At 36.3% G+C, this 26,066-nt stretch overlaps 1 protein-coding gene across 1 annotated transcript in view; it reads left to right on the top strand.

The window, feature by feature from the left end:
• RGS22 (regulator of G protein signaling 22) overlaps nt 1-26,066 on the top strand; it is a 142,151-nt gene that overhangs the window by 84,222 nt on the left and 31,863 nt on the right. The window contains exons 13-18 of the mRNA XM_027849940.1: nt 3,140-3,334; nt 8,864-8,956; nt 10,402-10,559; nt 12,030-12,192; nt 15,976-16,134; nt 23,667-23,735. Coding sequence (XP_027705741.1) covers nt 3,140-3,334; nt 8,864-8,956; nt 10,402-10,559; nt 12,030-12,192; nt 15,976-16,134; nt 23,667-23,735 — 837 coding nt within the window. The remainder of the gene's footprint in view (nt 1-3,139; nt 3,335-8,863; nt 8,957-10,401; nt 10,560-12,029; nt 12,193-15,975; nt 16,135-23,666; nt 23,736-26,066) is intronic.

Raw genomic sequence — 26,066 nt, 5'->3', positions numbered from 1 at the left:
TTTGAGTTCCAAATTCCCTCCCTCCACTGCTACCCTTCCAGCCCCAATGAGAGGGCAAGCAATTTGATGTAGGTTATACATGTGTAGTCATGCAAAACACATTTCCATGTAAGTCATGCTGTGAAAGAAAACCCAGACAAAAATAAAATCCCCCAAAGTTAAGTAAAGAAAAATGTCTTCAATCAAGCAACTTACATTCTACAGTGGGGTATACACCATCAATCAATCAACAAGCATTCATTAAGTACTTATACACACAGGGCAGAAAAATAAGCTTACTCATGAGCTGCACTCAATGAGCTTACATTCTAATGAAGAAGAAAACATATGCCTCAAATGATACGTCCAAGATAAATTCAGAGTAAATGGAATGTAGCATTAGAGTGAAGGGCACTAGAAGCTGAGAATATTAGGAAAGGCTTCCTTAAGGAGATGTTGTCCAAGGATAATTGAATGAAGGAACACAAATATCCAAGGTATCAAGGAAGGCTTAACAGAGAAGATGACACCTGCCATTGAGTCATGAGGTAACATATGAATCCTGAGTGGTAGAAATAAAGAGGGATTGTACTCCAGGCATAGAAGAATGTTTGTGCAAATACTCAGAGACAAGATCAAGTACTGCATTTGGGGAACTTTGACTAAAACACTGAATTTTTGAAAGAGAGTAGCATGAAATAAAACTGGATTAGGGAGTTTTGTTACATGTATAACCCCTGGCCCATCATTTCAACCTCAAATCTTACATAGAACAATAAGTCAGTCAATAAATATTAAGTTCCTCCTAAGTACCAAGCACTCTGCTAACCACCAACGATGCAGAAAATGGCAAAAGGTAGTCCCTGCCCTCAGGGAGCTCACAGTCTAATGGGGGAAAAACATACAAACAACTATGTACAAACAAGCTGTAGACAGGATAAATAAAGAATGATCAATAGAGGGAAAGCACTAGAATTAAGAGAGATTGGGAATGGCTTCCTATAGAAGGTGAGAGTTTTAACTGCTACTTGAAGGAAGCCAGGAGCTAGGAATAAGGAGGGAGAGAGCATTCTAGTCATGAGGGACAGCTACAGAAAATGCCCAAAGTGAGGAGATAGTGTCTTGTTTGAGAAATGTCAAGGAGGCCAGTGTCCCTGGATGGAAGAGTACATGTTGGGGGTGTAAGAAGGTGTAAGAAGACTAGAGAAGTGTGAGGGGTGGGGGAAGGCTGGATTATGGAGGACTATGAAGGCCAGAGGTACAGGTGGTGGCAGTATCAAAGGAGATAAGGGGACATATTTACAAGATGTGACAAAGATAAAATTGGCAAGTCTTGGCAACAGATTGGATAATGGTGGTGAGAGAGAATGACGAGTCAAGGATGCTACCAAGATTACAAGCCTAGGAGAGTGAGAGGAGGTGTATACTTGACAATAGCAGGGAGGTTGAAGGTCAGGGAGAGAGATAAATTACCTTGTATTTACTCTGTATATATTTTACCTTTATTTATATTTATACATATAGTTTCCCCTAATAGAATATATGCTGCTTGTTACCAGGGATTATTTCATCCTCATTATCCAGCATGGTCCAAAGTAGATGTTTAACAAATATTTGTTCATTAATAAGGTAAGTTGAAGCCTACTTTAGTAAAATCTGTGTCATAGGATTTCACCTAACATTTGGGAAATCTATTTAAAAGCATGGAATGGTCCAATTACAATCTTTCTTATTTTTTTGGCTGACTTTTTTCCTGATTTTTTAAAAATTAAGATGCCCGTACCATATTTTCATATTGTATCACATCTTTCCCTGGCTGTATAGTTTTCTGTCTTTTGAAAACTGAACATAATAGGACCATTTTATCCCCTTTGAAACAAATTTCATAAATTACTCCTTCTTTTCAGAGTAACTGACATACTTCTATCATGAAAACACATTGTTTCCTAGTACCTAGTAGGGGGAAAAACCTATCAATGTAGATTAGGTCTTTAGCAACGTAGAACGTTAATACTTGGTGTTGGTTGGTACTTTAAATAAAGTAAAATCCACACTTTCAGATTTCTTGAATTTGTATATTCTCTGGTATAAAGTCTCATACTACTTGGCATAGATCTGCTAATAGAAATTAACAGGTCCTAAATCTACGGATAAAAAACAAAATAAAACTAATTAGTATAATATACTATACATTAAAACCTGACATTCAGATAATGAGAAATATCCTATACCACAGATGTAAAAGACCAAATTTGCTTAATTACAACATAGATCAAGAGAGACAACCATATACTGGAAGCAAATGCACCAAGAGGGAGATTCAGGAAATTGGAGATTTCATATCTTTCATCTCATCATCCCTCTCATAGCATTAGTCATCAGATGCCGAAATCTGAAATGAGAGATTTTATCGTAGTAGTCTTCAAGAACTCTGCTGAACATTAGTACCCATGGACTTTTGTAGTGGTGAGGCAGCAGGTAGCTTATAAGTCCTCTGGACTAAAAGAATGAAGGCCTGCTCTACAATACCTTGCCTTTGTGCGTCCCTTTCCCTTGCTTCCAATATATCATTTCAAATTACTGGTCATGGGGCAGCTAGATGGAGCAATGGGTAGAACACTGGCCCTGGAGTCAGGAGGATCTGAGTTCTATTGTGGTCTCAGACACATGATAATTACTAGCTGTGTGACCCTAGGCAAGTCACTTTATCCCAATTGCCTCAAAACACACACACACACACACACACACACAAAACAACAACAACAAATTACTAGTCATAATACACATGTTAAAATGGTTACACAAAGAAGGAAAAATGATCAATCAAGGTGCCACAGAGTATATGCTGAGAAAATTTTGTAATCTTAGAAAATTTAATATCTAAATCAAATAATATCCACATCAAATAATCTTCCTAGCACCAAGTAAGTTGTTGTGCAAGAGCTAGTGACTGGTACCACAGGCAGAAATAAGAGAAATAAAATTGAAAGTCTTATGAATGAATGTATGAAAAAATTTTCCTAAATAGTTTTACAACATTTTTTTCAAGAAATATTTCTTTAGTCTTACCATCTAATTTTTTTTGAGGGAGAATATCTGGAAAAACATATTTGTAGAGAACTGATATTAACCATCATGTTTTCTTCCTCTCTTGCTTTAGTATCTTTATGCCATGTATGTCTGTCCTTCGGCTACCCTTGATATTGGATTAGAGCAGAAAAAGAAAAAAGAGATTTACATGAAAATAGATCCACCATTTGAAGATCTTTTTGATGCAGCAGAAGAATACGTCCTTCTCCTCCTTCTTGAACCCTGGCTACAGATGGTGAAATCAGATCAAAACAATTATGGACAGGTGACACTCTTTACTTTTGTTTGGGCTGTCTTGGGGATTTCCTTTTTACTTGTTTATTGCAAAATTGATAATAAGCAGTGTGGTTAGCATTTCAGTAGAAAAATAGCTGAAAAGTGTCTCTTGGAGCAGTACATTTGATTCATACATGTGTTGGGACTTCAAGTCAAGATTTGGCCATTGCTCAAAATTAGAGTGGGGGGTATTGGTGATAGCAGGGGAAAGTATTTACCAAATTTTACCCCCCCATATTGTTTCTACATTGGTCATCATACAGCTTGTGTCACAACAAAATATTTAATTCTGAGCTATTTTCTATTTTCTTTATAAACACCATCAAAAGATAGAGATCTGAGTTTTGGTTTCCTATAGACAAGTAAGCTGTTATGCACTGAGCTTGTCTCTTCTCACTGTTTCAAAGTAATATCCTGTGTGGATTAATTGATTAATCTCATTTAATTTTATGTTACATGAGTTATAATAAACATTGCACCCATCAAAAATATCCATTTTTCACATGTACTATGAAAAGTAGAGCCTATGATTGCCATGCTATCATTTTAAAGCACAGCTAGATTTTTATTAAGTCAGAATACTTGATTTTGATACATGTTTTATCTCTTAAGTATATGGCTTTCCTTCTGAGATTGTCTTCAATTTATGTTGGTATAGATCTTATTTGTATATACCTGTTTGCATGTTGCCTCCCACCTTAAACTGTGAGCTCCTTGACATCAGAAACTATCTTTTGTCTTTCTTTGTATCCCCAATGCTTAGCATAGTGTCTGGCACTTAAGAAACAATAAATGTTAGCTAATTAACTGACCTCTTTTATCATAAAAAGGTTATTTTGAATCAGTATTTAAACTTATTATTATTGATGGATGGAGTTAGTACATTTTAGTATCTATTTTGAATTGTAAATTAAAACCACTAATAGATGTTTTCTGTTAAACTAAGGAATGTGCCTTATATATTGTGTTCTTTTAGGGGTTAACAGAAAGTGTCATGATTTTAGTTCAGGTGGGATGCTTCTTTGTTTTTCCATTTTTTCCCCATGTATACCTAGAAATTTCTAAAATAGTGATGTATTACTGAGGCATCATGATACAATGGAAAAAGTATTGCCTCAGAAACAAGAAATAAAGAAGTCAAACAACCCAACCTCAGGAAAAAGAGATTGAACAAGCCATAAATGAACTCTCAAAGAAAAAATCCTGTGCTGTATAGGTTTACAAGTGAATTCTATCAAACATTCAAAGAATAATTCCAATATTACATAAACTGTTTGCAAAAAAAAATGAAAAGAAGGAATCCTATGAAGGAATTCTTTTTATGATACAAAATATTGTCTTGATACCTAAACCAGGGAAAGTCAAAATAAAGGAAGAAAACTATAGGTCAATATCCCTAATAAACATCAATATATATTTTAAAAATAAAATATTAGCAAAAGGGCTATAGCAACGTATCAAAAATATCAATACACAATGACCAGACTGGATTTACGCCTGGAATTCAAGGTTGGTTCAAAATTGGGAAAACTATAAACCTAATAGACCATGTTAATTAGAGGAATACCAAAAATCATATTATTATGTCAATAGATGGAGAAACGGCAATTTTGACAAGATGTAATACTAGAAAACAGGAATACGTGGACTTTTTTCTTAATGTGGCAAGTAGTATCTATTTAAAACCAATAGACAGCATGGTATGAAAGAGGAGTAAACTAAAGGTCTTTCTAGTAATATCAAGAGTATAGCAAAGCATCCATTATTCCCAATACTATTTAATATAGTGCTAAAATACTAACTATAGCAATAATAATAAAAAAAAGAAATAGAGGAAATAAGCAGAAGAGGAAACAAAATGATTGCTTTTTGCAGAGGATGTGCTAGTTTACTTAGAAGAATCCAAAACAGTCAACTAAAAATTGAAACAATAATATCAGCAAATTGACTCTGTGCAAAACCCCATTCTGGAGTTCCCTTGGCAAAGATACTGCCCTTGTTTGCCATTTCCTTCTCCAGCTCATTTTACAGATGAGGAAACTGAGGCAAACAGGGATAAATGACTTTCCCAGAATCACACAGATAGTAAGTATCTGAGGCTGGATTTGAACTCACAAAGATTAGTCTTCCTGCCTCCAGGGCCAGCATTTTATTCACTGTGCAACCTAGCTGCTTTCTACCTTTAGAAATGCATATTAAATCAACTCTGAGGTTCTACCTCACATCAGATTGTTCAAGGTGGCAAAAAAGGAAAAAGACAAACAGGCACATTACTACACTGTGGGTGGAGCACTGGACTAGTCAGTCAGTCAGTAAGCATGTATTAAGAACTGGGCATACAAAGAAGTCCCTATTCTCAAGGAGTTCATAATCTAATGGGGGAGGAAACAAGCAAATAAATATATACAAACAAGATATATATAGGATAAATAGGAAATAATTAATGGAGGGAAAGCCCTAGAATTAAGAGAAGTTGGTAAAGGCTTCAGGTAGAAGGTAGGACTTCAGGGTTGTTTGTGGTTGTTTGTCCTTCATTCTTGTAGAGGACCAATGACATTAGGAGAGTGTTGTCTTGACTTGCAAGTGAATTGAATTTAAGTGAGGCAGAGCTGTGTAAAATCATCAGCCTCACTCTCTCCTCTAGGGTCATCTGAGTCCGGTGGCAAGACATAGGTCAGGATGACTGGAGATGACCCCAGATGCATTGGAAGACCTTGGGGCCTTTTTAAGCTAAGGTCTTTCCCAGATCTGTTTGTCTGAGGCAACACCCATTCAGTGATTTAAGGGTAGGTAAGAAAATTAGGACTTTAGTTGGGGACTTACGGGAAGTCAGGGATGTCATTAGGCAAAACAGAAGAGAGAGTGTATTCTAAAACTGGGTGACAGCCAGAGAAAATGCCCAGAGCCAAGAAGCAGAATTATATACTATATGCAGGACAAATAGGAAATAATTAACAAAGGGAAAACACAAGAATTAAGGGGGCGTCAGGTCTTCCCAACTCTAGATACAGTACTCCATCTGCTGTGACACCTAGGTCTGGTGACTGTTTGTGGTAAGTGTCCTTCTACTGGATGTTCAGCAGCCATTTCTTAGTAATGCGTTCTAATTTCTCCATTGGTCCCTACAAAAGAAAAGGGTCCAATTTTATTCCAGACAAGGTCCCACATTTAGCAATACTATGGCCTCACTCTCCCAGAACAAGGTTAGCCATAGTTCCCGCTTACTAGTACTAAGAATACCTGTAAGAGGTTGGAAGTGTCTTTCTCTAGTGCTATCAGCTCAAACCCCATTCCAGAGTGGTCCCTCCAGTGTTAACCACCAATGGCTAATAACCCAGTTCCATTTAACATTAATATTTATCAGTGCATTGCATGGCATATTATATGAGTACTTAAAGGAAAAGCTAATCAAAGTTCAAATTAATGTAAAGTCTGTGACTTTAGCATACTCCTTTCAGATTCATACAAGTCAAATTATTTTAAAAAGTAAGAAATTATGGATTGGCAATTACTGAATGTGAATTGTAAAGAACACATTTTTTTTTCAGTTCTGCATGGCACTTTTGCAGAAGTTAACTTTGTCCTAGAGCATAAAGTACTCAAACAAATGCAGAAAAGCAGTAATATTAAATACATTCTTATCAGACAGTGCAATAAAAAGTATAATTAATAAGAGAAATTTGAAGAAAGATTTTTTTTAAGACAAGAGAAGATTACATAATGGTCCTAAAAAATAAGGTCAAAGAACAAAGCATAAAAACAATAAATAACTATAGGGAATATACTGATAAAAATGAGGTAGCATACCAAAATTTATGACAAAAATTGATATCGTCAATATTTACATAAACAAAAGAAGAGATTAGTGGATTGAGCATGCAGCTAAATAAAAGAAATTCAACAATTAAAACTCCCAATAAAAATATGTAGTACTTCAGAAAATCAAAGAAAAGATGAACAAATTAAAACAAACTACTGAAATTATAAATACCTAATCATCATCATAATAATAATAATTGCTAACATTTATATAGTCCTTACTATATGCTTTGCAATTATTATCTTATTTGATCCTTACAATGACCTTGGGAGATAGGTGCTATTATTATCCCCATTTTAGAGATTATGGAATTGATGCACACAGCAGTTAAGTAACTTGCTCAGGTTCACACAAGTGTCTGAGGTTGGATTTGAACTTAGGACTTCCTGACTCCAGGCTCAGAACTTAATCTACTGTGCCACCTAGCTAATATAGATATTTTTAAAATATCAATAAAATAGATAAATGAGAGAGAGAGAGGAGAGATGGTGAAAGAGTGAAAGAGGAAAGAGAGTAAGAGAGAGAACAAGAGAGGGAGCACAGATTGCCAACATCAGAGTTGAAAAAAGTTATTTTGCAATAGTTAAAGAAGAAATAAGGAAATTGTCAGAACTACTAATTGTCAGAAAAAGACTAATTACGTGCCAACAAAACTGAAAATTTACAAGAGTTTTGTTTTTCTTTCTTTTTCCAATGTGGGGGGAGGCAGGTGGGAGAGAAATCAGATTTTTGTTCATTGAAAAAAATAAAATTTAATTTAAAAAAGTCTATGCAAGAGGTGATGAAAGCCTAAACTAACTTGGTGACTGGGTGAGAAGAGGTTGGAAATAAAAGATGTGGAGAAATAGAAATGGCAAGATTTACCAAATGATTAGTTAATGTTTTTTGTCCTTTCTTTTCAAAGAGGACCAATGACATCACAGGGTGATGTCTTGATTAATGTTTGGGATTGGATTTAAGTGAGGCAGAATTGCTCAAAGTTGTCAGCCTCATTCTCTCTTCCTGAGTCATCCAAGTGCAGTGGCAAGACAAAAGTCAGGATGACTGGAGAAGGCCTAGGATGCAGTAGATGACCTTGGCATCTTTAATGACTGACCAAGCTCTAAGCACTCCGTAGTGCCTGTTTCAGCCATTTTCATGGCCATTGGAACAAATTGTCTTCATCTACCCATTCCAACAGTGGAAGTCTTCATATGCTTGGGGTAGACACCACTCTAAGTCACCAACAGGTTTGAGGCCCGGGGTTACCCTCAACCTAGGTTAGTCAATCTGTTGAGGTGGTTTTACAGGGTTGTGGATGCTACACAAAACTACAGTTGCTTGGAGCCACAGATGAGAGTTGAGCACTAGGTAGCTTGGTTAATGCACTGTCAGAGAGAACAAGGACTGAAGGAAAATGCTGAGGTTGCAAACATAAGTAACTGCACAAATAGAGGAATAGAGGAATGGGAAGAGGCTTGTTAGAACTGACCGATATGTCGGTTTGTTTTGCTAGTAATTCTACTTCTTTGTTACTAGGGAAGGTTCGATTGGAGCTGGCATTGGTCATTGGGAAGTGATAGTTTGAAGCAGGAGCTGATTTACGTGTTAATGCTGGCATTCATATGTGTCACTTTCATCTCTGAAATAATGACTTTTGGGACACCCTGGATAATGTGTAATCTATCAATGACATAAGAACAACATTATTTTCATTAGGTGGAGCTGGTGAAAGAAGATCGACAGCTGGACTCCTTGTACTTTAGAAAGCTACAGGCTATGCACAAAGAGACTGCTCCCAAGAAAGAAGAGGTAAGATAAGTCCTTCCTTATACAAACGGACTTTTTTCTCCTGAAGAGCTAGCACTTTGTATATCCAGAAAAGAAACTGAAAGCAAGCTTTGCTAAAACAAGAGCAATGGATTTTTGCTTTACTGCTCTTCATTTACCAGTCACACAGCTATTGATAACTATTAACATTTTGTGGACATATTTACTACCACAGCAGGAAAATTAAATAGATGATCTGTTCTAGGTGTCTCCACAGCTCATCTTCCCTGGGAGGGACCAGACAGACAGCTGAGATTTTTATCCAGAAATGGGTTTGTTTTAATGCTGTTGTTCAGTCTTTAGAGCAGCCACATTTTCTACCTATTTTAGTCTCAGGAAAGAGCTTAGAATTCTCCCATATGGGAAGGGAAGCATTTGGTTGACAAAAATAATAAGGAATTTAAAAGTGACAAAGAATTGACAGAGTCTGGGAGGAAAAAAAGATGAATGTATTGAGTATTTTTGTTTATTATTTTGTTATTTATTCGTGTGCTTTATAAAATTGCATCCTTCACAATAGTCATCTTCATACATAAGCCCCGGATTTCAAACATTACATAATAAGAGCCAACATTCATATAGCTCTTTAAATATGCAAAGTGCTCTACCTAGGTTATCTTGTTTCAGCCTCACAATAGCCCTGTGAGGTAGGTGCTTTTAAAACCTTCATTTTACAGATGAGGAACCTCAGGGTGAGAAGGATTTTAACTCAGTTCTTCCTAACTCCAAGACTTGCCTCGCTGCCCTAATTAATCATGTTAATTCACGTGTTGGAAAATATTACATAGAACTATAACAGCAGCATCATAGAGGCATGTTTCAACCTTCAAATCAACATTTAAAGCATTTCTCTCATAATTATTCTCTCTACTAAGGGAAAGCTGGATTTAAAACTTAGTCTGTGCTTGGTTTTGTTTTGTGGTTTTTTTTTAATCATGGTGTTAGATTTTTCTTTAAGTCAAGTCGTGGGAGGAGTTCAAGGGGAAGCAGTCTTCCAGAAAACTTTGTCTGTACCCACGCTCCTGTATATTCAACCACAAATTGTTATTTGAAGTTCTGTGCTATGATCTTGTCATAATGAAAAAATATTCTCCAAAGACACTCGGAGTTTGTCCTGCCTGCTGGATTGACTACTCAGTTTTACTACTGACTTGCTCTGAGCTAATAATTAACTTTTGACTCTTTTTCTCCATTATCCTTGAGAGGAGAGATTGTTTCATTTTTTTGCATTTGTTGTAATCCTTAACTCCTAGCACTAGGCCTGACACATCAAAAGCATTAAGTAATTGCTTGTTGATCAACATATTGATTGGTCATGAAAATGGGAAAACATATTTGTGCTCTGAGATAAATATTTGTAAAAATGCTTGACATTTAGTAGAAAACGTCCCTATTCATCTCACAACAACCTCTTCATATTTCATTAGGAAGCTGTACCTGATTTACCAGTACCATATATTCCTAAGGAAACACAACTTTGGAATAAAGTTCCTGAGCAATTTAGACATCTTAACTTTAATTATCTGGTTAATAACAAGCTGGAGTTTGAACATTTCCGCCAGTTTCTTGCATCTCATTCTGCTAGGTATGTAATATTTACCATTTATAAATTTATTTAACTTGTGATGCAAAATGGCCCAACGTTCTTTTCTAATCTGCTTCTAATTGAATATATTTCAGTAATCCTTTGATTCTGAAATTTGCCTTTGTCCAAAACCAGAAGTATGATGCTAAGTTCCTAAGAACTGCTGAACATAACTTTTAGAAATGACTCTATATACCTTTTAAGTTTCAGATTTGGGTTTAACTTTTTTTTTAAAAAAAGAAGATAAATTGTTTAAAATCTGCTTTAAGCAAAAATACAATAATTAAATTATTGGGCATTGACTACTTTTAAAACAATGATTCTGTCTCCTTTCTGTGTTTTCCTTCTGTTCTGCTCTGTTGTGTAGGTATGATATTGTTGTTTCTGGGAAGACAAGGTTACCTGGTCACAACAGTGTACCTATTCTAAGATTTCAATCATATAACATTTTTTCTTACAGAATTAAAATTTTAAAAAATAATTAAAATTATTTTAATTTCCCATGCAATGAGGCATGTTTCATACATGTGTTGCAACATTTGTGTGTACAACTGAATACAAACAAAAACAAATATTAAAGTTTTGCACAAAAACTGAGAACTTCCTTTATAATTGTTTAGTGTAGACTCAGCCATAATTTCTTGCTGATGAGTCCATGCATGTTTAGTAGAAGATGACTTCTGAGTGTAGAATTTGACTCTAGTAGTCAGTGATAGTTCCTGATGCTCATTCTTATGCATATACTTGATTAAACTGTTCTTTTTGTTATGGCGGAATTTTCCCTTCTTTCTAGCAAGAATTGTCATTAATTAATTAGCACATGGGTGAAACATAACATGCATTGTTTTATTGTTTACAACTCTTAAAGTATTACAGAAATGTAATGTTTGTATTATATTTATATGGCCCAGTAAAAAAAAATTATTGTTTATTGATAATTTATCATTAGTGGATTTTTACTGATAAATTCATATTGATAACATTATTGATATAGCATTAATAAGCTAATGATAGCAACAATACCATTAATATCATATTAATAAGTTAATAATTGTTAATGAGTTAACAATTAGTTTTATATTGGATTGATTTGAATCATTACATCATCAGTGAAGATGTCATTATTGAGCTTTGTAAAAGTACTTTGAATGTCTTTTCTAGTATAATAGTATTATAGCTTCCAGGTTTTTGTCATTGTCATATATTTGCAAAATAGTTACCGAGGTAACTACTTTAAGCTAAAGTAAGCGAGAGTATGGCATATAGTCATTGACACTAACCTTCTAGCTAGCAATCAGATTTAACAAATTCGACCCCATTGTTTGCATAAATTATGTTAGTTAGTCATGGACATCTGCCTTCTAAATGCTTTCAAAACAATGACTTGTTCAGCAGAAATGCAATAAGTGGTAAGCACTTAATAAATGCTTTCTTCAGGCATTCACTTGTGTTTTATATGTCCTTTTATAGTATGGACCTCATGTGCTGGACCGACATTGAGCAGTTCAGAAGAATACTTCACCAAGATAAAAAGCAAAGAGAGGCAAAATCTATAGATATTAAAAACAAATACCTTAATAAAAAATACTTCTTTGGACCCAATAGTCCAGCTACAAAAGAGCAACAAGATGAGGTATCAGTATTTCAAAACAGAAGTCTCCAAGCTAAATTTTTATTCATACTTGGACACAAAGACTGAGATTTTCTGTAATATGCTTACTTTTCTTATTTGCTTGATAGACATTTCTGATATAGTTTATTTCTTATGGCTTTTTAGTTATCTTGCATAATTAAGTTCCCTCCATTCCTTTTTTTTTTAAAAAAAAAAGATATTTTTTAAAGGAGCATTGTCATTATAGAAGAAAGTAAAATTTCGTACAGGGTTAGACTATGACAAGGGGCATTTGCCTTGGGCTTTGGGGGTTACCTGCATTTTTCAAAGGATAGGAAACCACTGACAGAGTCAACTAGTAAGCTTGACCTCCATTCCACTTTTATTTGGTGTTTCTCGGGACATTCCAGGTCACTGAAAATCCTTTTCCCTAAATTTTCTGACCCCAAAGCTATGTTCCGTGACTCATCATTGCAATTTCAGTACTTTTTTGGAAAGTATCATCCTGGCTTAGCACTCTTTCAATAACCTCAATTTTACCATATTTTTAAAGAATATGTGTTTCTCTTATGCATACTCTAAGGATCTGGTGAACTTAGGGTCTTTGGTCTTTAGGAATACTGTTCAACTCATGTTCACACAGGTTCATCTTTGCAAACAGGAGTCTAAATGTTCCAAGCACAGAATTAAAATATACATTGATTACTTCAGGAGAAAATATAACTAAAAAAACAATTCAAATCATTATCCATTAAAAAACATTTACATCAATCATATAACTACTTTGTATAAGGAACTTAGCTTTAACTTCTTAGATTAAGAAGCAGGGTGACAATGTCAAGAATGATAAACTTGGAGTCACAGGACCAGAATTTGAATTAGGACTTGCTTAGGACTACCTGTGTGATTTCTCCCCCAATCCAAATCTTTTCTTCTTCTCCTAGTTACATCACTTGGTACATGCAAAAGCTTCTTCATTTGATATAATCAAAATTATCTTTATTATATTCTGTTATGTTCTTTTGGATCATGTCTTGGACCCTGCAATATTTCTCCAGTATAGTTATTTCTCTTGTGACTTGGAAGTTTTTCCCTGATTAATAACATAGGTTGCAAATGGGACACACTACTAGAAAGCTCTCTCCAAGGTGACATGAATCAAATTAGTGACTGATTTTAAGTTCAGTCACTCATGTAATTCTAAATCCAACCTAGTTGTGTCAAACTTAAATAGAAACAGATCCCAGCAGGCAGCATACTGACTTAGAAAACCACAAGTTAACATTATCTATGTTGTATTGTATCTTTATTTATTTATTAAATATTTCCCAATTACATTTTAACCTGGTTCAGGCTGTAATTGGGAATTCTACAGCCAGGCACTGTGGGCTGTCAATCTGACACCTCTGATCTAACCCATATGTCTCTATTTCAATTAAATTCAACAAGCATTTATTCTATTTATTTATCCATCTTATCCACAAACAGAGTGAGATGTTTTGTCCAATGTTTTGCTGAAATCTAAACGAATGTTGGGTCTCCAGCATTCACCTGATGTACCAGTCTTTGATGGACCTGTGATTAAATTGTTGAGTCCTTTCTCAAATGATGCCAATGCCCTTTGAAACCATTTAAGCCAGGGGTGAGGAACCTGCGGCCTCAAGGCCATACGTGACCCTCTAGGTCCTCATGTGCAGCCCTTTGACTGAATCCAAACTTCACAGAACAAATCCCCCTAATGAGAGGATTTGTTCTGTAAAACTTGGACTCATTCAAAAGGCTGCACTTGAGGACCTAGGTTACATGTGACCTCGAGGCTGCAGGTTCCTCACCCCTGATCTAAGTTTTCTCATCCTGTCCTCTTCTTGTCCCTGTGCATGCATCCTATAAATCCCACACGACAGCTCCTCCCAACATTAGGAGACATTTTCTTCGCTGACACCATGTGAATACCAGTGAACTGAGCAAACAAATGCTTTTTCACTTATCCCTCTCTTTCGTTACAAAGCTGGCTCACCTCCTTTTCCAGTCAATATTTCTCTAGTAAGGATAGCATACATCTTTCATGCCATTTCTCCTGTGCAATTGCTTTGACAAGGATAATTTTATTTTTGTCTTTGTACTCTTCATTTCAACCTCCAGTCCTTCCATGCCTCAGTGCTTTCTCAGGCTGTCGCTCCTATGCAGGAGTGTTCTGGAGCCAGCTCCAACCAGCAACTGATTGTTAAATTTTCCATATGAGCATGTACATCTTGGAAATAAGCAAGATGTAAATCAAGGCTTGATTTATTGTTTTATTGATTATCTAGACTTAAAAAATATTAATGATTCAGATTAAGCTTAAAATTGTGTCATATGTACATTTTTGAGAGATGATTATTAGATATTTATTAGCACATCCCTACCCCAATATTTACTTCACTTTCCTTCCTTATCTTGTAGCTGTGTTTACAGGTCCTATGTAGTTAATTTCATAATAACAGGGTTAAATGAATCACACTATTAACCTCTTTAATTTAACCTCTTTAATTCTTGACCAGCTGAAGGGAATTTTTTTATATGATGGAATCATTCTCTTCCAAGATCCTATAAGAATCAAGAGCCTCACCCATATAACATGCTACACTTGAAGCATTCAGAGAGAGAAAATTGTCACAAATGTGAAGGTCTTTACTGATAGGTGTAAGGAATTAGACAGTAGCCATTATTTAGAGTGGTGGATAGAAGTAGAAGCAAGGAAGTATTATTGGCCTTAATAATAGAAGTGATACAAATATGAATACTATAGGATTATTTTAATTCACATTGATTTGGGGAAATGATTTCAAAAACTGACACTGTCAAGTTGTTTTATTTTTAATTTTTTCTAACGAAATTTTTCCCCATCCCCATTTCTGTCCCCCCACCCAGGGTGGAGATATGCAGAGTTAAAGTTAAGAAGATTCCAAAGTATAAGCATGCTAAGTCATGATGTTTTCCAAAAAGATCTGCTAATTGCATTATATGACATTATCTCTCAGTGATCCTTAGTTTTTAAGATTGCAAATGTTTACATTTAGCCACCTTTGGACTTGATACTTAGCCCTGGCTGTCAAATTCCACTCACTACTGACACCATCTCAGCACCGTTGCTAATTACTTAAATCATCTCCTCCTTCATTAGCCACAGGTCAGAAGATGCCATTATGATCTGCTTCTGAAACTCCTTCAATTGAGAGTTCTGGTACACTGGTCTAATCAAGATGGTGAATTTAGCAATCACTATAATCGTGGCACAGAACCTGAAAATTAACAATAGAGGCCAATAATTTTGTTTCCTTCCACAGTTACTTTCAGAAATGTCAGTGTACACATTAATAGCCAATGGGAGATGGTGTTCCCTTCCCCCCCCAAAGGAAAAAAAAAAGAGAAATACCAACCTTTTCAATGCTGTAATACTGGGAACAGGTTTGTAATCAAACGACTCACGTTCCAGTGATATTTGTTTGCCCTATTCTGTGCTGCTTTAAAGACTTTTTAAAACTCATGCTGAGGACATCTAGCAAATATGTCACATTTCATAAATATAAATAAGATGCCTATAGAAGGCCAGTATTCCTGCTGAGTAAATCCTTTTCTCGGTCCCATGTTGGGAAAGTAAACTAGCATAAGCATACATTAACATTCACTGAATTTTTCGTGGGATAGGAAAAAAAAGTTACAAACTCCGAGACTGATTTCTATTCACAGACTATGAGAAATACCTTTCAACCACAGTAAATATTTCCTTATTGATGTTTTCTTTCTTTTTTTTTTTTTTTAAAGATAATGCAGTTAGGTGGTGGCTGGGGAATGATTCTTCACGAGCAGCTGGCATCACCTGTTCTGCTGGAAATTCAAAAATATGTCCGAAGGAGGCTAGAAAACATGTGGTTACCCTTGTTCCTATCAAGTGACAAGTATTCAGCGCGTCAAAAAATAAAGGTAAGAGAGGAGACACAATCTTAGATGCAGTGATGACTGTATTTAGATGATGAATATCATCTTTTTCTGTTGTTGTTGAGTTGTTTCAGTCATGTCTGACTCTCTGTGACCCCGTTTGGGGTTTTGTTGGCAAAGATACTGCAGTGGTCGTCATTTCCTTCTCCAGCTCATTTTACAGATGAGGAAATTGAGGCAAACAGGGTTAAGTGACTTGTCCAGGGTCACACAGCTAGTTAGTGTCTGAGGCCAGATTTTGAATCCAGGTCTTTCTGACTTCAGGTCTGGTACTCTATCCACTTTGCCACCTAGCTGCATCATACTTGGTATTAACTGGTAGGAATTTCAAAGTACCATCCTTTTCACTGAACTGACCAAACATTTTGTTGCTAAATTACCGGGAAATGCTGCTAGTCTTCTGAGTTAATTAAGGAAATCAAATAAAGCAGAGAAGGGAAGTTAGAATTTGAAATTGCCAAGCCATAAAGCTGTCTCATGTTAAAAAAGGAATTTGTGCTGAACAGCTAGGCTTGGCAGTAATGATGTTGTCTTCTTTCTGACTGTTTCATTTCACAATCCAAAGATGAAATTATTCCTCTAACTACCTAGCCTATCTTAATGCCTCTAACCCAAAGGTGTCAAACACACATCCCTACATCAGCCCCCCTAAATGTAGACTGAACAAAATTAGAACCTAGTTGGGAAATGTTTAACAAAATAAATGAAAATACAACAAAATATAGATCATATATTTTTAAAACTAAGTCAATATGCAGCCCTCAGTGATATTTATGTATGTATTAGTGGCCTCTATTTCTATTTGATTTTTGACACCACTGCTCTAAGCAATTTCTAGTACTATTTACTTAATTTCTCCACCATATTTACTGAAGTGATTTTTGTGTGACTCATTACATAAATAACAATGATAGTTTAGAACAGGGGTGGGGAACCTGTGGCCTCAAGGCCACATGTGGCCCTCTATGTCCTCCAGCATGGTTGCCCTTTGACTGAATCCTAAGGGCCACACTTGAGGACCAAGAGGGCCACATGTGGTGTCGAGGATGTAGGTTCCCCACCCCTGCTCTAGAAATACTCTACCCTATTAGCAATCACTGTTTTTACACTGACAGCAAACAGTTTGGACATTTGCTGTGTCTTGCCTGTTATGTGGAAGAAACTGCCAGCTTAGCAGTCAGAGGACATGGGTTTGAATCCCAGCTCTGCCACTTATTAGTCATTTGACTGTGCAGTAATTTTACCTCTTTAAGGTTCAGTTTCTTCACTGTAAAATGGAAATAATAATACTCACTACATATCTTATCTCACAAAGTTGTTGAGAGGATCAAATGAAATAATGGGCATAAATAATATGCTCTGTAAATATTAAAGAACATTGACTATATCAATGTTAGCCATTAAATATTTTATTAATACTTATTACATAAATAAAAATAATAATTTTTGGACCAACCAACACATATAAGGATTGAAATTGTTTGGTTAAGACATAATTCTAAATTATGAGGAAGGAAGCTATCAAGTTTGAATTGTAGGCCTCTATCTGTCTTCTGGGTAACCCTAGTTAAATCAGTGCTCAGTTGTGTCTGTATGACTAATTGAAGATTGAAAAGTTATTAACTTTTTATGTGTATTCCTGATGTCAAATAATCAGTTTGAATAGTCTTTTTTAGGAATGACCAATCTTATAACTTGACCGGTGGCTTTATCATCATGTCCAGGGCTTCTCAAACTTTTTCACCTGTGACCCCTTCAGCACTTCTTTAACTGTGGGTTGTGACCCCACGTACATACAGAACATACAGACCTCCTCAACAGGGTGAAGGAGGCTCCCTATCCTGAAATCTGGGGAGAGGAATCTTTGGGATCCAAACCAGGCAGTTGGGGAGGAACACAGTACATGCTCTCCTGAGCTTTTACTAGTGGATTGAGGGATGAAGTGACCTAAGATGACCAAGTTGAGAGGCAATTGGGAAGGAAGAGTCTGCCTTAGGCAAGACTCCCAGCCGGGGAACTAAATATGGATACCAAAAGAATATAGAGGACAACTCTGGACAAGCAGTTCCATCAGCAAAGAGGTAGACCTGAGGTAATGTCAGGCTCCAGAGCACACTAAAGAATTTCAACAGGAAGCCGATGGGCAGATGTCCAAGAGGTAGTAAAAAACCATGATTAAACTGTAAGAGACATTGGAAATTATGAGCCTAACATTTTTTCATCTGTTACTGTGTGATCTCCTAAGTACTGTTCTCCATAAAAGTTCTCCTTGAGTGTCTCATTCTGGTATTGACATTACCTTGAGTTCTTGAAGGCTGTTCAGACTCTGATAGTTTGCACCAAGCTTAATGTATGGTTACAGCTACTATTCAAGGAGCAGTTCAGTATGGAGAAAGAAGGCCCCTACATGTTGAATTCTTGGCCATGGCAATCTATGAAATGGACAAAAATACGCAAAAATCCTGAGGCCACATGCCTATCCCCATAGTGAAAGTAATGAAAAATGGGGGTAGAAGATTTTAAGAATCAAATCTTTCTTAAACTATTTATAAACATTAACTGTTGATACAGTTACTGATTTATCTTTAACCAACAAAAAAATGAGTTAATAAATTATTGGAGGAACTGAAACAAATCCATGTTGACAGTTTTTAATATAATTGAAGAAGACACAAACAAGTTACAGTGAACTGGAAAGCTGGTTCTCATCAAGAAGCTATATTAAGTTGGTTTCATTATGTGCCCAAAAGCAACAAGGAACATCGTTTTATGGCCCACTTGGTGTGCTGCTGCAGAAAAGCCTTGGTTTCTCAGGTTGTCTGTTCCTTAACAACACCTCCTCTACCTGCCTGGTACACCCCCTCTGTTCTTCTTTGCTGTTTCTCTGGAACAATACCCCTCTACCCCCTCTGCACACCAAAATCTTGGAACATTCTAGGCTAGCAATTCTGTTTGGTGGTTGATTGCCTGTGACCTCAGGGAGAGCAATCAAATCTAGCCTTCCTAAGCAGGAAGCCTCCCTATAAAAACACCATATTTCTTTTCCAGGATCAGTCATCACTCTAGCCCTGATCTTGAAGCTATCTGAGATGCCCTGGAACATGGACCCATTGGTCCTAAATAAGACTTCTCTTCCTGCAATGTCCTAAAGACCATCATACCCAGTGCTCCCTAATGACATCCCTGGTTGTATCCCTTTCCCTCCCCATCTTTAAGCACTCAATTTTTTTTCATTGTGAGGGAGTTCAATGGACTACCTTAGTTTGGAGGTGTTGGTCCTGGCCCCAGTGTAAAAATGGGGCAAGTGATCTACCCTGGTACCCTTCCCTCCTTCTCCTTGTCCACCACTCTTTTGGGTTGTCTCCAGCTAAGCCACGTGACCTTTTCTTTGGGACCTTCACTAAAACCTACCAAATAAAATGGCCTTTTGCTTTCAACCAAGATTGTCTCACCTAATTTTTAATGAAATTCTTTTAGTCCCAGCAATGAACTCTGACACATCATCTTTCCTTATAGTACTTGGGAGCATTAGCAAAGATACAAAAGTAGAGATAACTGCAACATAGTGATGATGACAACTCGCACTTACATACGCACTTAAAGGTTTACAAGGTACTTGCACCAAACAGATGAAAGTAAAGATAATTGTGGCATAGTAATGATGATAACTTGATTTACAAAATACTTTAAAGGTTTACAAAGTACTTGCACTTGAGGCAGTGGGTACAAGTAGCAGATACAGTACTAGACTTGGAGTCAGGAAAACCTGAGTTTAAATCCTGTTGCAACATTTAATATCTGTATGGCCTTGGCAAGTAACCTAACCTCTCAGTTTCCTCATCTGTGAAATGGGCATAATAGTAGCAATTACCGCACAGGGTTGTTGGGAGAGTCAAATGAGATAATATATGTAAAGCATTTTGTAAACCTTAAAACATTGTGCAAATGTTAATTGTTATTATCTTGTAGAGTATAAAGACGTAGAGAAATTCTAATGGTAAGTTGAGATTCTAAACAAAGTCATCATATATACCTTCACATTCAGTGACAATGAAAATCAGGGCACAGGGAAGAAGGTTGAAAATTATGATTTGAAGTCAAGATACGAAAAAAGACCAAAGGCTTATAGAATACTAAGAAGCTTCATACCTGCAAAGCTTTTTAAGAAAAAAGAAGTGAAAGGAAAGCATTGGATGTGGCAAGTACCAAGGAACATCACAAGAGATGAAATAGATAATATCTCCACAAAACAGAAAATTACTGAATTAATTCAGATCCAGTTGTCTGTACATGATTGAATTGTTGACTGGTTAGATCAAAGATCACAATCATTACCAAAAAAATTTTTTTAAAAGGTGAGAAGAAGAAATGGCACACCGTTATAGCCATTCCAAACAAGCCTGTTTAAACAAACTCCTCAAATTGGAAAATGATCAGAAATAAAGAACACAACACTTGTAAATTCTTACAGAAGGCATCACCATGATGCAGACCTTAAACTGAAGCAGGGCTTCTTAAACTTTTTCCACTCGGGGACCCCTTCAGCACTTCTTAAACTGTTTAAGAAATGCTGCAAGAACCCAAAACCACCCCTGCCAGGACGCATTTGATCTCCTTTCTAAGAACAGAAAACTGGTAGACAAGAAAACACTAATTTAGAACACCAACTCATTTGCAAGACATCATGGAGGAGGAGGATGAAAGAGTACAAGCAATTTTGGCTCACAAAATAGTAAATAGCAACTGAGAAGAAAATGAGACTTTGTAGAACCTCGTAAGTCAGAATTTCTCAAGAGCATTTGTACGTTAACTAGAAGGAGCACAACAAAGAGATATGAAATGGAACAGGTCTGCAAGCATTTTTTTTATGGGTTCTCCATTCTCCTCAGTGATGATGGGGGGCAGGTAGGTTGCTTCAACATTGGGCCTGGAGTCAGGAAGTTCTGAGTTCCAATCCAGCCTCAGACACCTACTAGCTGTGTGACCCTGGGCAAGTCAGTTCACCTCTGTTTGCCTCAATTTCCTCATCTGAAACATAGGGATAATAATAGCACTTGTCTCCCAGGGTTGTGAGGTTCAAATGAGATAATAATTGTAAAGCACTTAGCATAGTACTTAGTACATAATAAGCACTATGTAAATGTTAGCTATTGTTATTGTTGTTGTTGTTAGTGGAAGAACCCTATTGGATTTCATCGCTTCAATATTCAGGGTACTATGTGAGGAAGTGGTAAATTCAGCAACGTGACTGGACTTAACCAAATATACAGAAGTTTGCTGGAGGGAACACAAACTTAATGCTAATAAATTTCAAGGTTTCTCAAAAAAGAGAAAGGTCCAAAAGACTATAAAAAATTTATGCACACACACACACACACACACACAAATACACACACACTATTATACACACACACTACTCATAGACCTACTCTCCTATCTCTAGAAAAATTTTGTGTGAAAGGTTTTTATAGATGATGAAAATATAAGGACAACAGGCAAGGCTTTTGCAGTTTTCTACAGCAAACTACATCTTCATAGTCACACTATTGACTGAGATATATAGAATATAAGGTCCTCCTATGTCTTGCTTTTTTGTAACAAAAAGTCATTTGATTTGGTACAGCAAATGAGCCTTTAAAGACATTCTTCAAGCAAGTTTTAACACATTTGTTAAATCAACAAGTTAAGACATTTAAGTACCTACTATGTGCCAGGCACCATGCTAAATGCACACAAGATCCCATGACAGTTGCAACCACAGAGTTAACTTTCTTCAATAATCTGTTGAGCAGTAACATCAAGAGAGGCATTAAGTGGGAATTACATGTTTAGCAGAGGTATTTGCAATTATAATTGAAAATAAGCTGCATCAAATTCCAATCAAAGAGGGATTCCTTGTCAACACTGAGATTCTCCAGATGTTCCTGTGACTTTAAAACTCAGAACACTATAAGGCCTTCAGAATGAGCTCTCGTCACTTAAAAGAGATCAGCCTAGTTGTTCACATTAGGAAAAAAATTGTGATGAAGAATGCATATCACACAGATTATGACATGTAGTTCAATGGGAAGTCTGTTGAGTTAATTCAGTTATATGTCTGTCTTGGACACAACAGATGGTCAGTGAACTGGGCCCAGAACTGACTAGGAGAAGGCCAGGCATTAAATTTAGTAAAGTATACAGTATTTTCATTGATATCTAGCTTCTTGTTGCTACTAAAGCACATGCATTTAACAACACTATTCTGCATTCCAAAACAAAAAACATCTTCCCAGTGATTCTCTGTGGTTTTGCTTCATAGAACATGACAGTTTCAGAAGAATCAAATCGCAAGAGATTCAAAGGAAAAGATGCACAATAGGTGTGAGAAGGGTGTAAAAAGTCTGTTTCACATGAAAGGCAGCATCAGGAAGACCTTGGTTCAAATCTCAACTCAGACTCATCTCAGTGTCTCAGTTTCCCTCTCTGTAAAATGAAAAGATTGAACTCAATAACTTGTAAGATCCTTTCTAGCTCTAAATCAATGATCCTATGCTTTGCATGTTAGAAGTGGCAAAAAAAAAAAAAAATCACTACACACTTTAATTACCAAAACAGTAGAAGCTTCTGTCATGTAACTAGTGAGGGATAATGGCCCCATTGTCTGAGGGCTGCAATGATCTTCACAGAGGATTAAAAGAACCATAGACAAACCTCTAGGAGCTCATTTGATAGATTCTCTGTGAAGGAAAGTTGTGGACAAGAAGCACCGGCCCTGGAGTCAGGAGGACCCGAGTTCAAATCCGACCTCAGACACATGTCACTAACTCTGTGACCCTGGGCTGGTCACTTAACACTGATTGCCTGGCCAAAAAAAAAAAAATTGTGGACAAGAATGAGAGGATGAGAATCTGCAACAGAAAGAATGTTGCCATACCATAGATATAGTGTAGGCAGTGTGGATAAAAGACAGGATTTGGTCAAGAGGACTCAGGTTCAGATCCTGCCTCTGATACTTCCTGGTAGTGACCACAGGCAAGACATGCTCTCTCTTAGCCCGAGTGTCCTCGTCTGAAACACTAGAGACAAGCCCTGTAGTACCTTCCTCCCAGGATTGTTGGGAGAGTAAAATGAGATAATGTGTATAAAGCACTTTGTAAGCTTTAAAAAACTTTTAAGATAAACGTTAGCTATTATTGTCTTTCTTTACTATTACTCCTCTCCCTATTTTATGTTCTTCTATAATTTTCATGGAAAATACCTTTTAAATACCTACAGGTTTGGTATGATGTTATCAGGGGTAGGAAGGGTCATAGAAAGAGAGACTGCTGGGTCTTCTCCCTAAAGGGGACCTGGGTTTGGGAGATCTAGGTAAGCAGTAGCATCTTGAAACCAGAAGAGGCTGCCGAGAAACTGAGATCCATCTTGGTAGGTGAGTGAGAAATCGTGTGATGATAAGATTCAGAAAGCCTGTTGCATCCTATGACACCACAGTATATATAATTAATGAATTGATTCTGTGTTTAATTTATGTTTAGTTGCAGATGAAAGATATAGCCGAAGATTTTATACTCAAGAAACGTGGAGAGAAAATTGGGGTCTGGAAGGCAAGTATTGTACTTTCTTTCTTAGAAGATCCATTCTTTCTGTCACAGTATGATTCTTCTGTACCCTCATGCTTTGAAGACTCATACTGGAAACATGACTCTCATCCACAAAGACCAAAATTGTCAACATTTTAACTTATTAACTGATTAAAGGAATCTGAGGAGTGTTGACATGATAGTAAGTTATTCTTCGGTTACTGAGCATATATCAATAAAAGTAGTTTCCTTTCAAACACAAAAGAGAAAGTAGAATATGTAATCAAATCAACAGGTTAAATTATCTCACAAAATCACTTTGATTTAGGATTACATTTCAGCATTATCAGAGTTAAGATAAATATCATTTTAATAATGATTAAAATCATGTACTTCATTTGAGATGTGCCAATTTTGCATCTTAAAGAGCATGAAATCTTCTCAGCAATACAATGATCTAAGACAATTCCAAAAGACTCATGATGGAAAATGCTATCCACAGCCAGAAAAAGAACTATGGAGTCTGAATGCAGATCTTTTTTATTTGTTTTTTCTTTCTTGTGGTTTTCCCCTTTCGTTCTGATTCTTCTTTCACAACATGACTAATGTGGAAATATGTTTAACATGGTTGTATATGTATAGCCTATATCAGATTGCACGCTGTCTTGGGGTGGGGGGAAGGGAAAAAGGGGGAGAAAATTTGAAACTCAAAATTTTACAAAAGTGAATGTTGAAAACCATCTTTACATGTAATTAGAAAAAATAAAATACTATTAAGTGAGGGGGGAAGAGCATAAAAATCAGACTTGTATGCAAATTTGTGCATGATTATCCATTTTCTTACTAAAAACCAAGTAAAACAGTAGGACCATGCATGAAAGAAAGCAGCAACTTCCACCAGTAGCTAGAGTGAAAGCATGAGTCCCTCTGCCACTGAGAAGCTGCTTGTAAGAAAGAAACTAAGTATCAGCTCTGGAGAGTTGTGTGACATTTCCTGTGTGTCTGTCTGTTTTTCCTCTATTGTGTGGTGTGTGTCCCTGGGAAAATATTGTATATGACATTGTTCAGCAAGTTACCTGAGATTCAAGGTATGAAGTACGTGAAAGGCTTGCATCCTTGACAACATCTTCTGAGCTTTTTTCTGTATATAGGTATGCTTATGCCAAAGGTCAAGGGACTTTGATACATTCTACCTTCTAGTGGTTTCACTACAATAATTCAAACTAGAACCAATTGACTCATTGAATCCTCCACTACTTTAAAGCACCTAGAGCCTGGACATCTACTTGGCTATCCAGTCTCTAATCCCTTCTTGACCTAATAAACTCATAAAGAGATCACAGGGCATAAACCATCTTGTTCACAGGTTTAAAACATCACAGTATGACCATTCTTACTCTTAACATCTTGTAATTCCATTAATTGAAGTGAAGATGGAACCTCATCCTTGGATATTTAGAAAGACTTCAAATAGATTCTCATCATAGTATGGTAATACAATATAAACCACAAAAATAGAATTATTCTGAAACTCCAGTATATTTTTTTCTATTAAAATTTTAAGATTCCCTTAACAAGATAGCTTTTTCTTAAAATTTTAAAAGACTTTTGATTTAAATACTGAGTTACTTGAAATTGTCTGGGGGCCAAGGACTTGACGTATTATTGGAAAAAAACAACCACATGAAGTTTGGCATGTTTGCAATAAATGAAAAAGGAAGACAAAAGGAAATTGAAATTAAATGGAGGAACGGTTAGCAGGTTCTCCTTGGAGAGATAAAGGCTTTGTTGGAGATGGCTTCATCTATTGCCGAAGAACAACAGGAAACATTTCACAGGAAGCTCATTGTACCTTGAAGTTTTCAGGATGAACATATGTGAAAAGACCACTATGAAAATAGTTTAGCTGAAGCATCAGTATCTGTTTTAAAGGGTGAAGAAGTTGAGACATTATGTGAAGAGCTTGACAATATATACCAAGCCAAGACAACATATATTCTGAATCGTTGATTTCAGTGAAAAGATGAGCACAGGAGAGGTTAGTGGAAAAAATAGATTGGAAAATATGTTTCAAGTTCAAGTAACAAAAGAGAGGACAAAGGCTTAGAGACAACTTGGAAGACTCATACCTCTATGTTGTGATTGCTTTCCTTAAGAAGATAATCTGAAGGCATTGGACATGGCAAGCGTTGAACAACACCACATGTACACATGAAATGGATTATTTCTTAACAGGCAGGAAATTACAGCTTATTGATGTAGGATTCATGTCAGAATCATCTGTCTCTATAGTTACATCATCAGCTAGTTATAGCAGAGATCAGAATCAACACGAAATTAAGGGGGAAAATGATG

The sequence above is a fragment of the Vombatus ursinus genome, unplaced genomic scaffold, assembly GCF_900497805.2.
Source record: "Vombatus ursinus unplaced genomic scaffold, bare-nosed wombat genome assembly UNPS02008961.1, whole genome shotgun sequence".
NCBI lineage: Eukaryota > Metazoa > Chordata > Mammalia > Diprotodontia > Vombatidae > Vombatus > Vombatus ursinus.
Note: the sequence above shows the minus strand (reverse complement) of the source record. Positions and strands in the feature narration are given on the sequence as shown.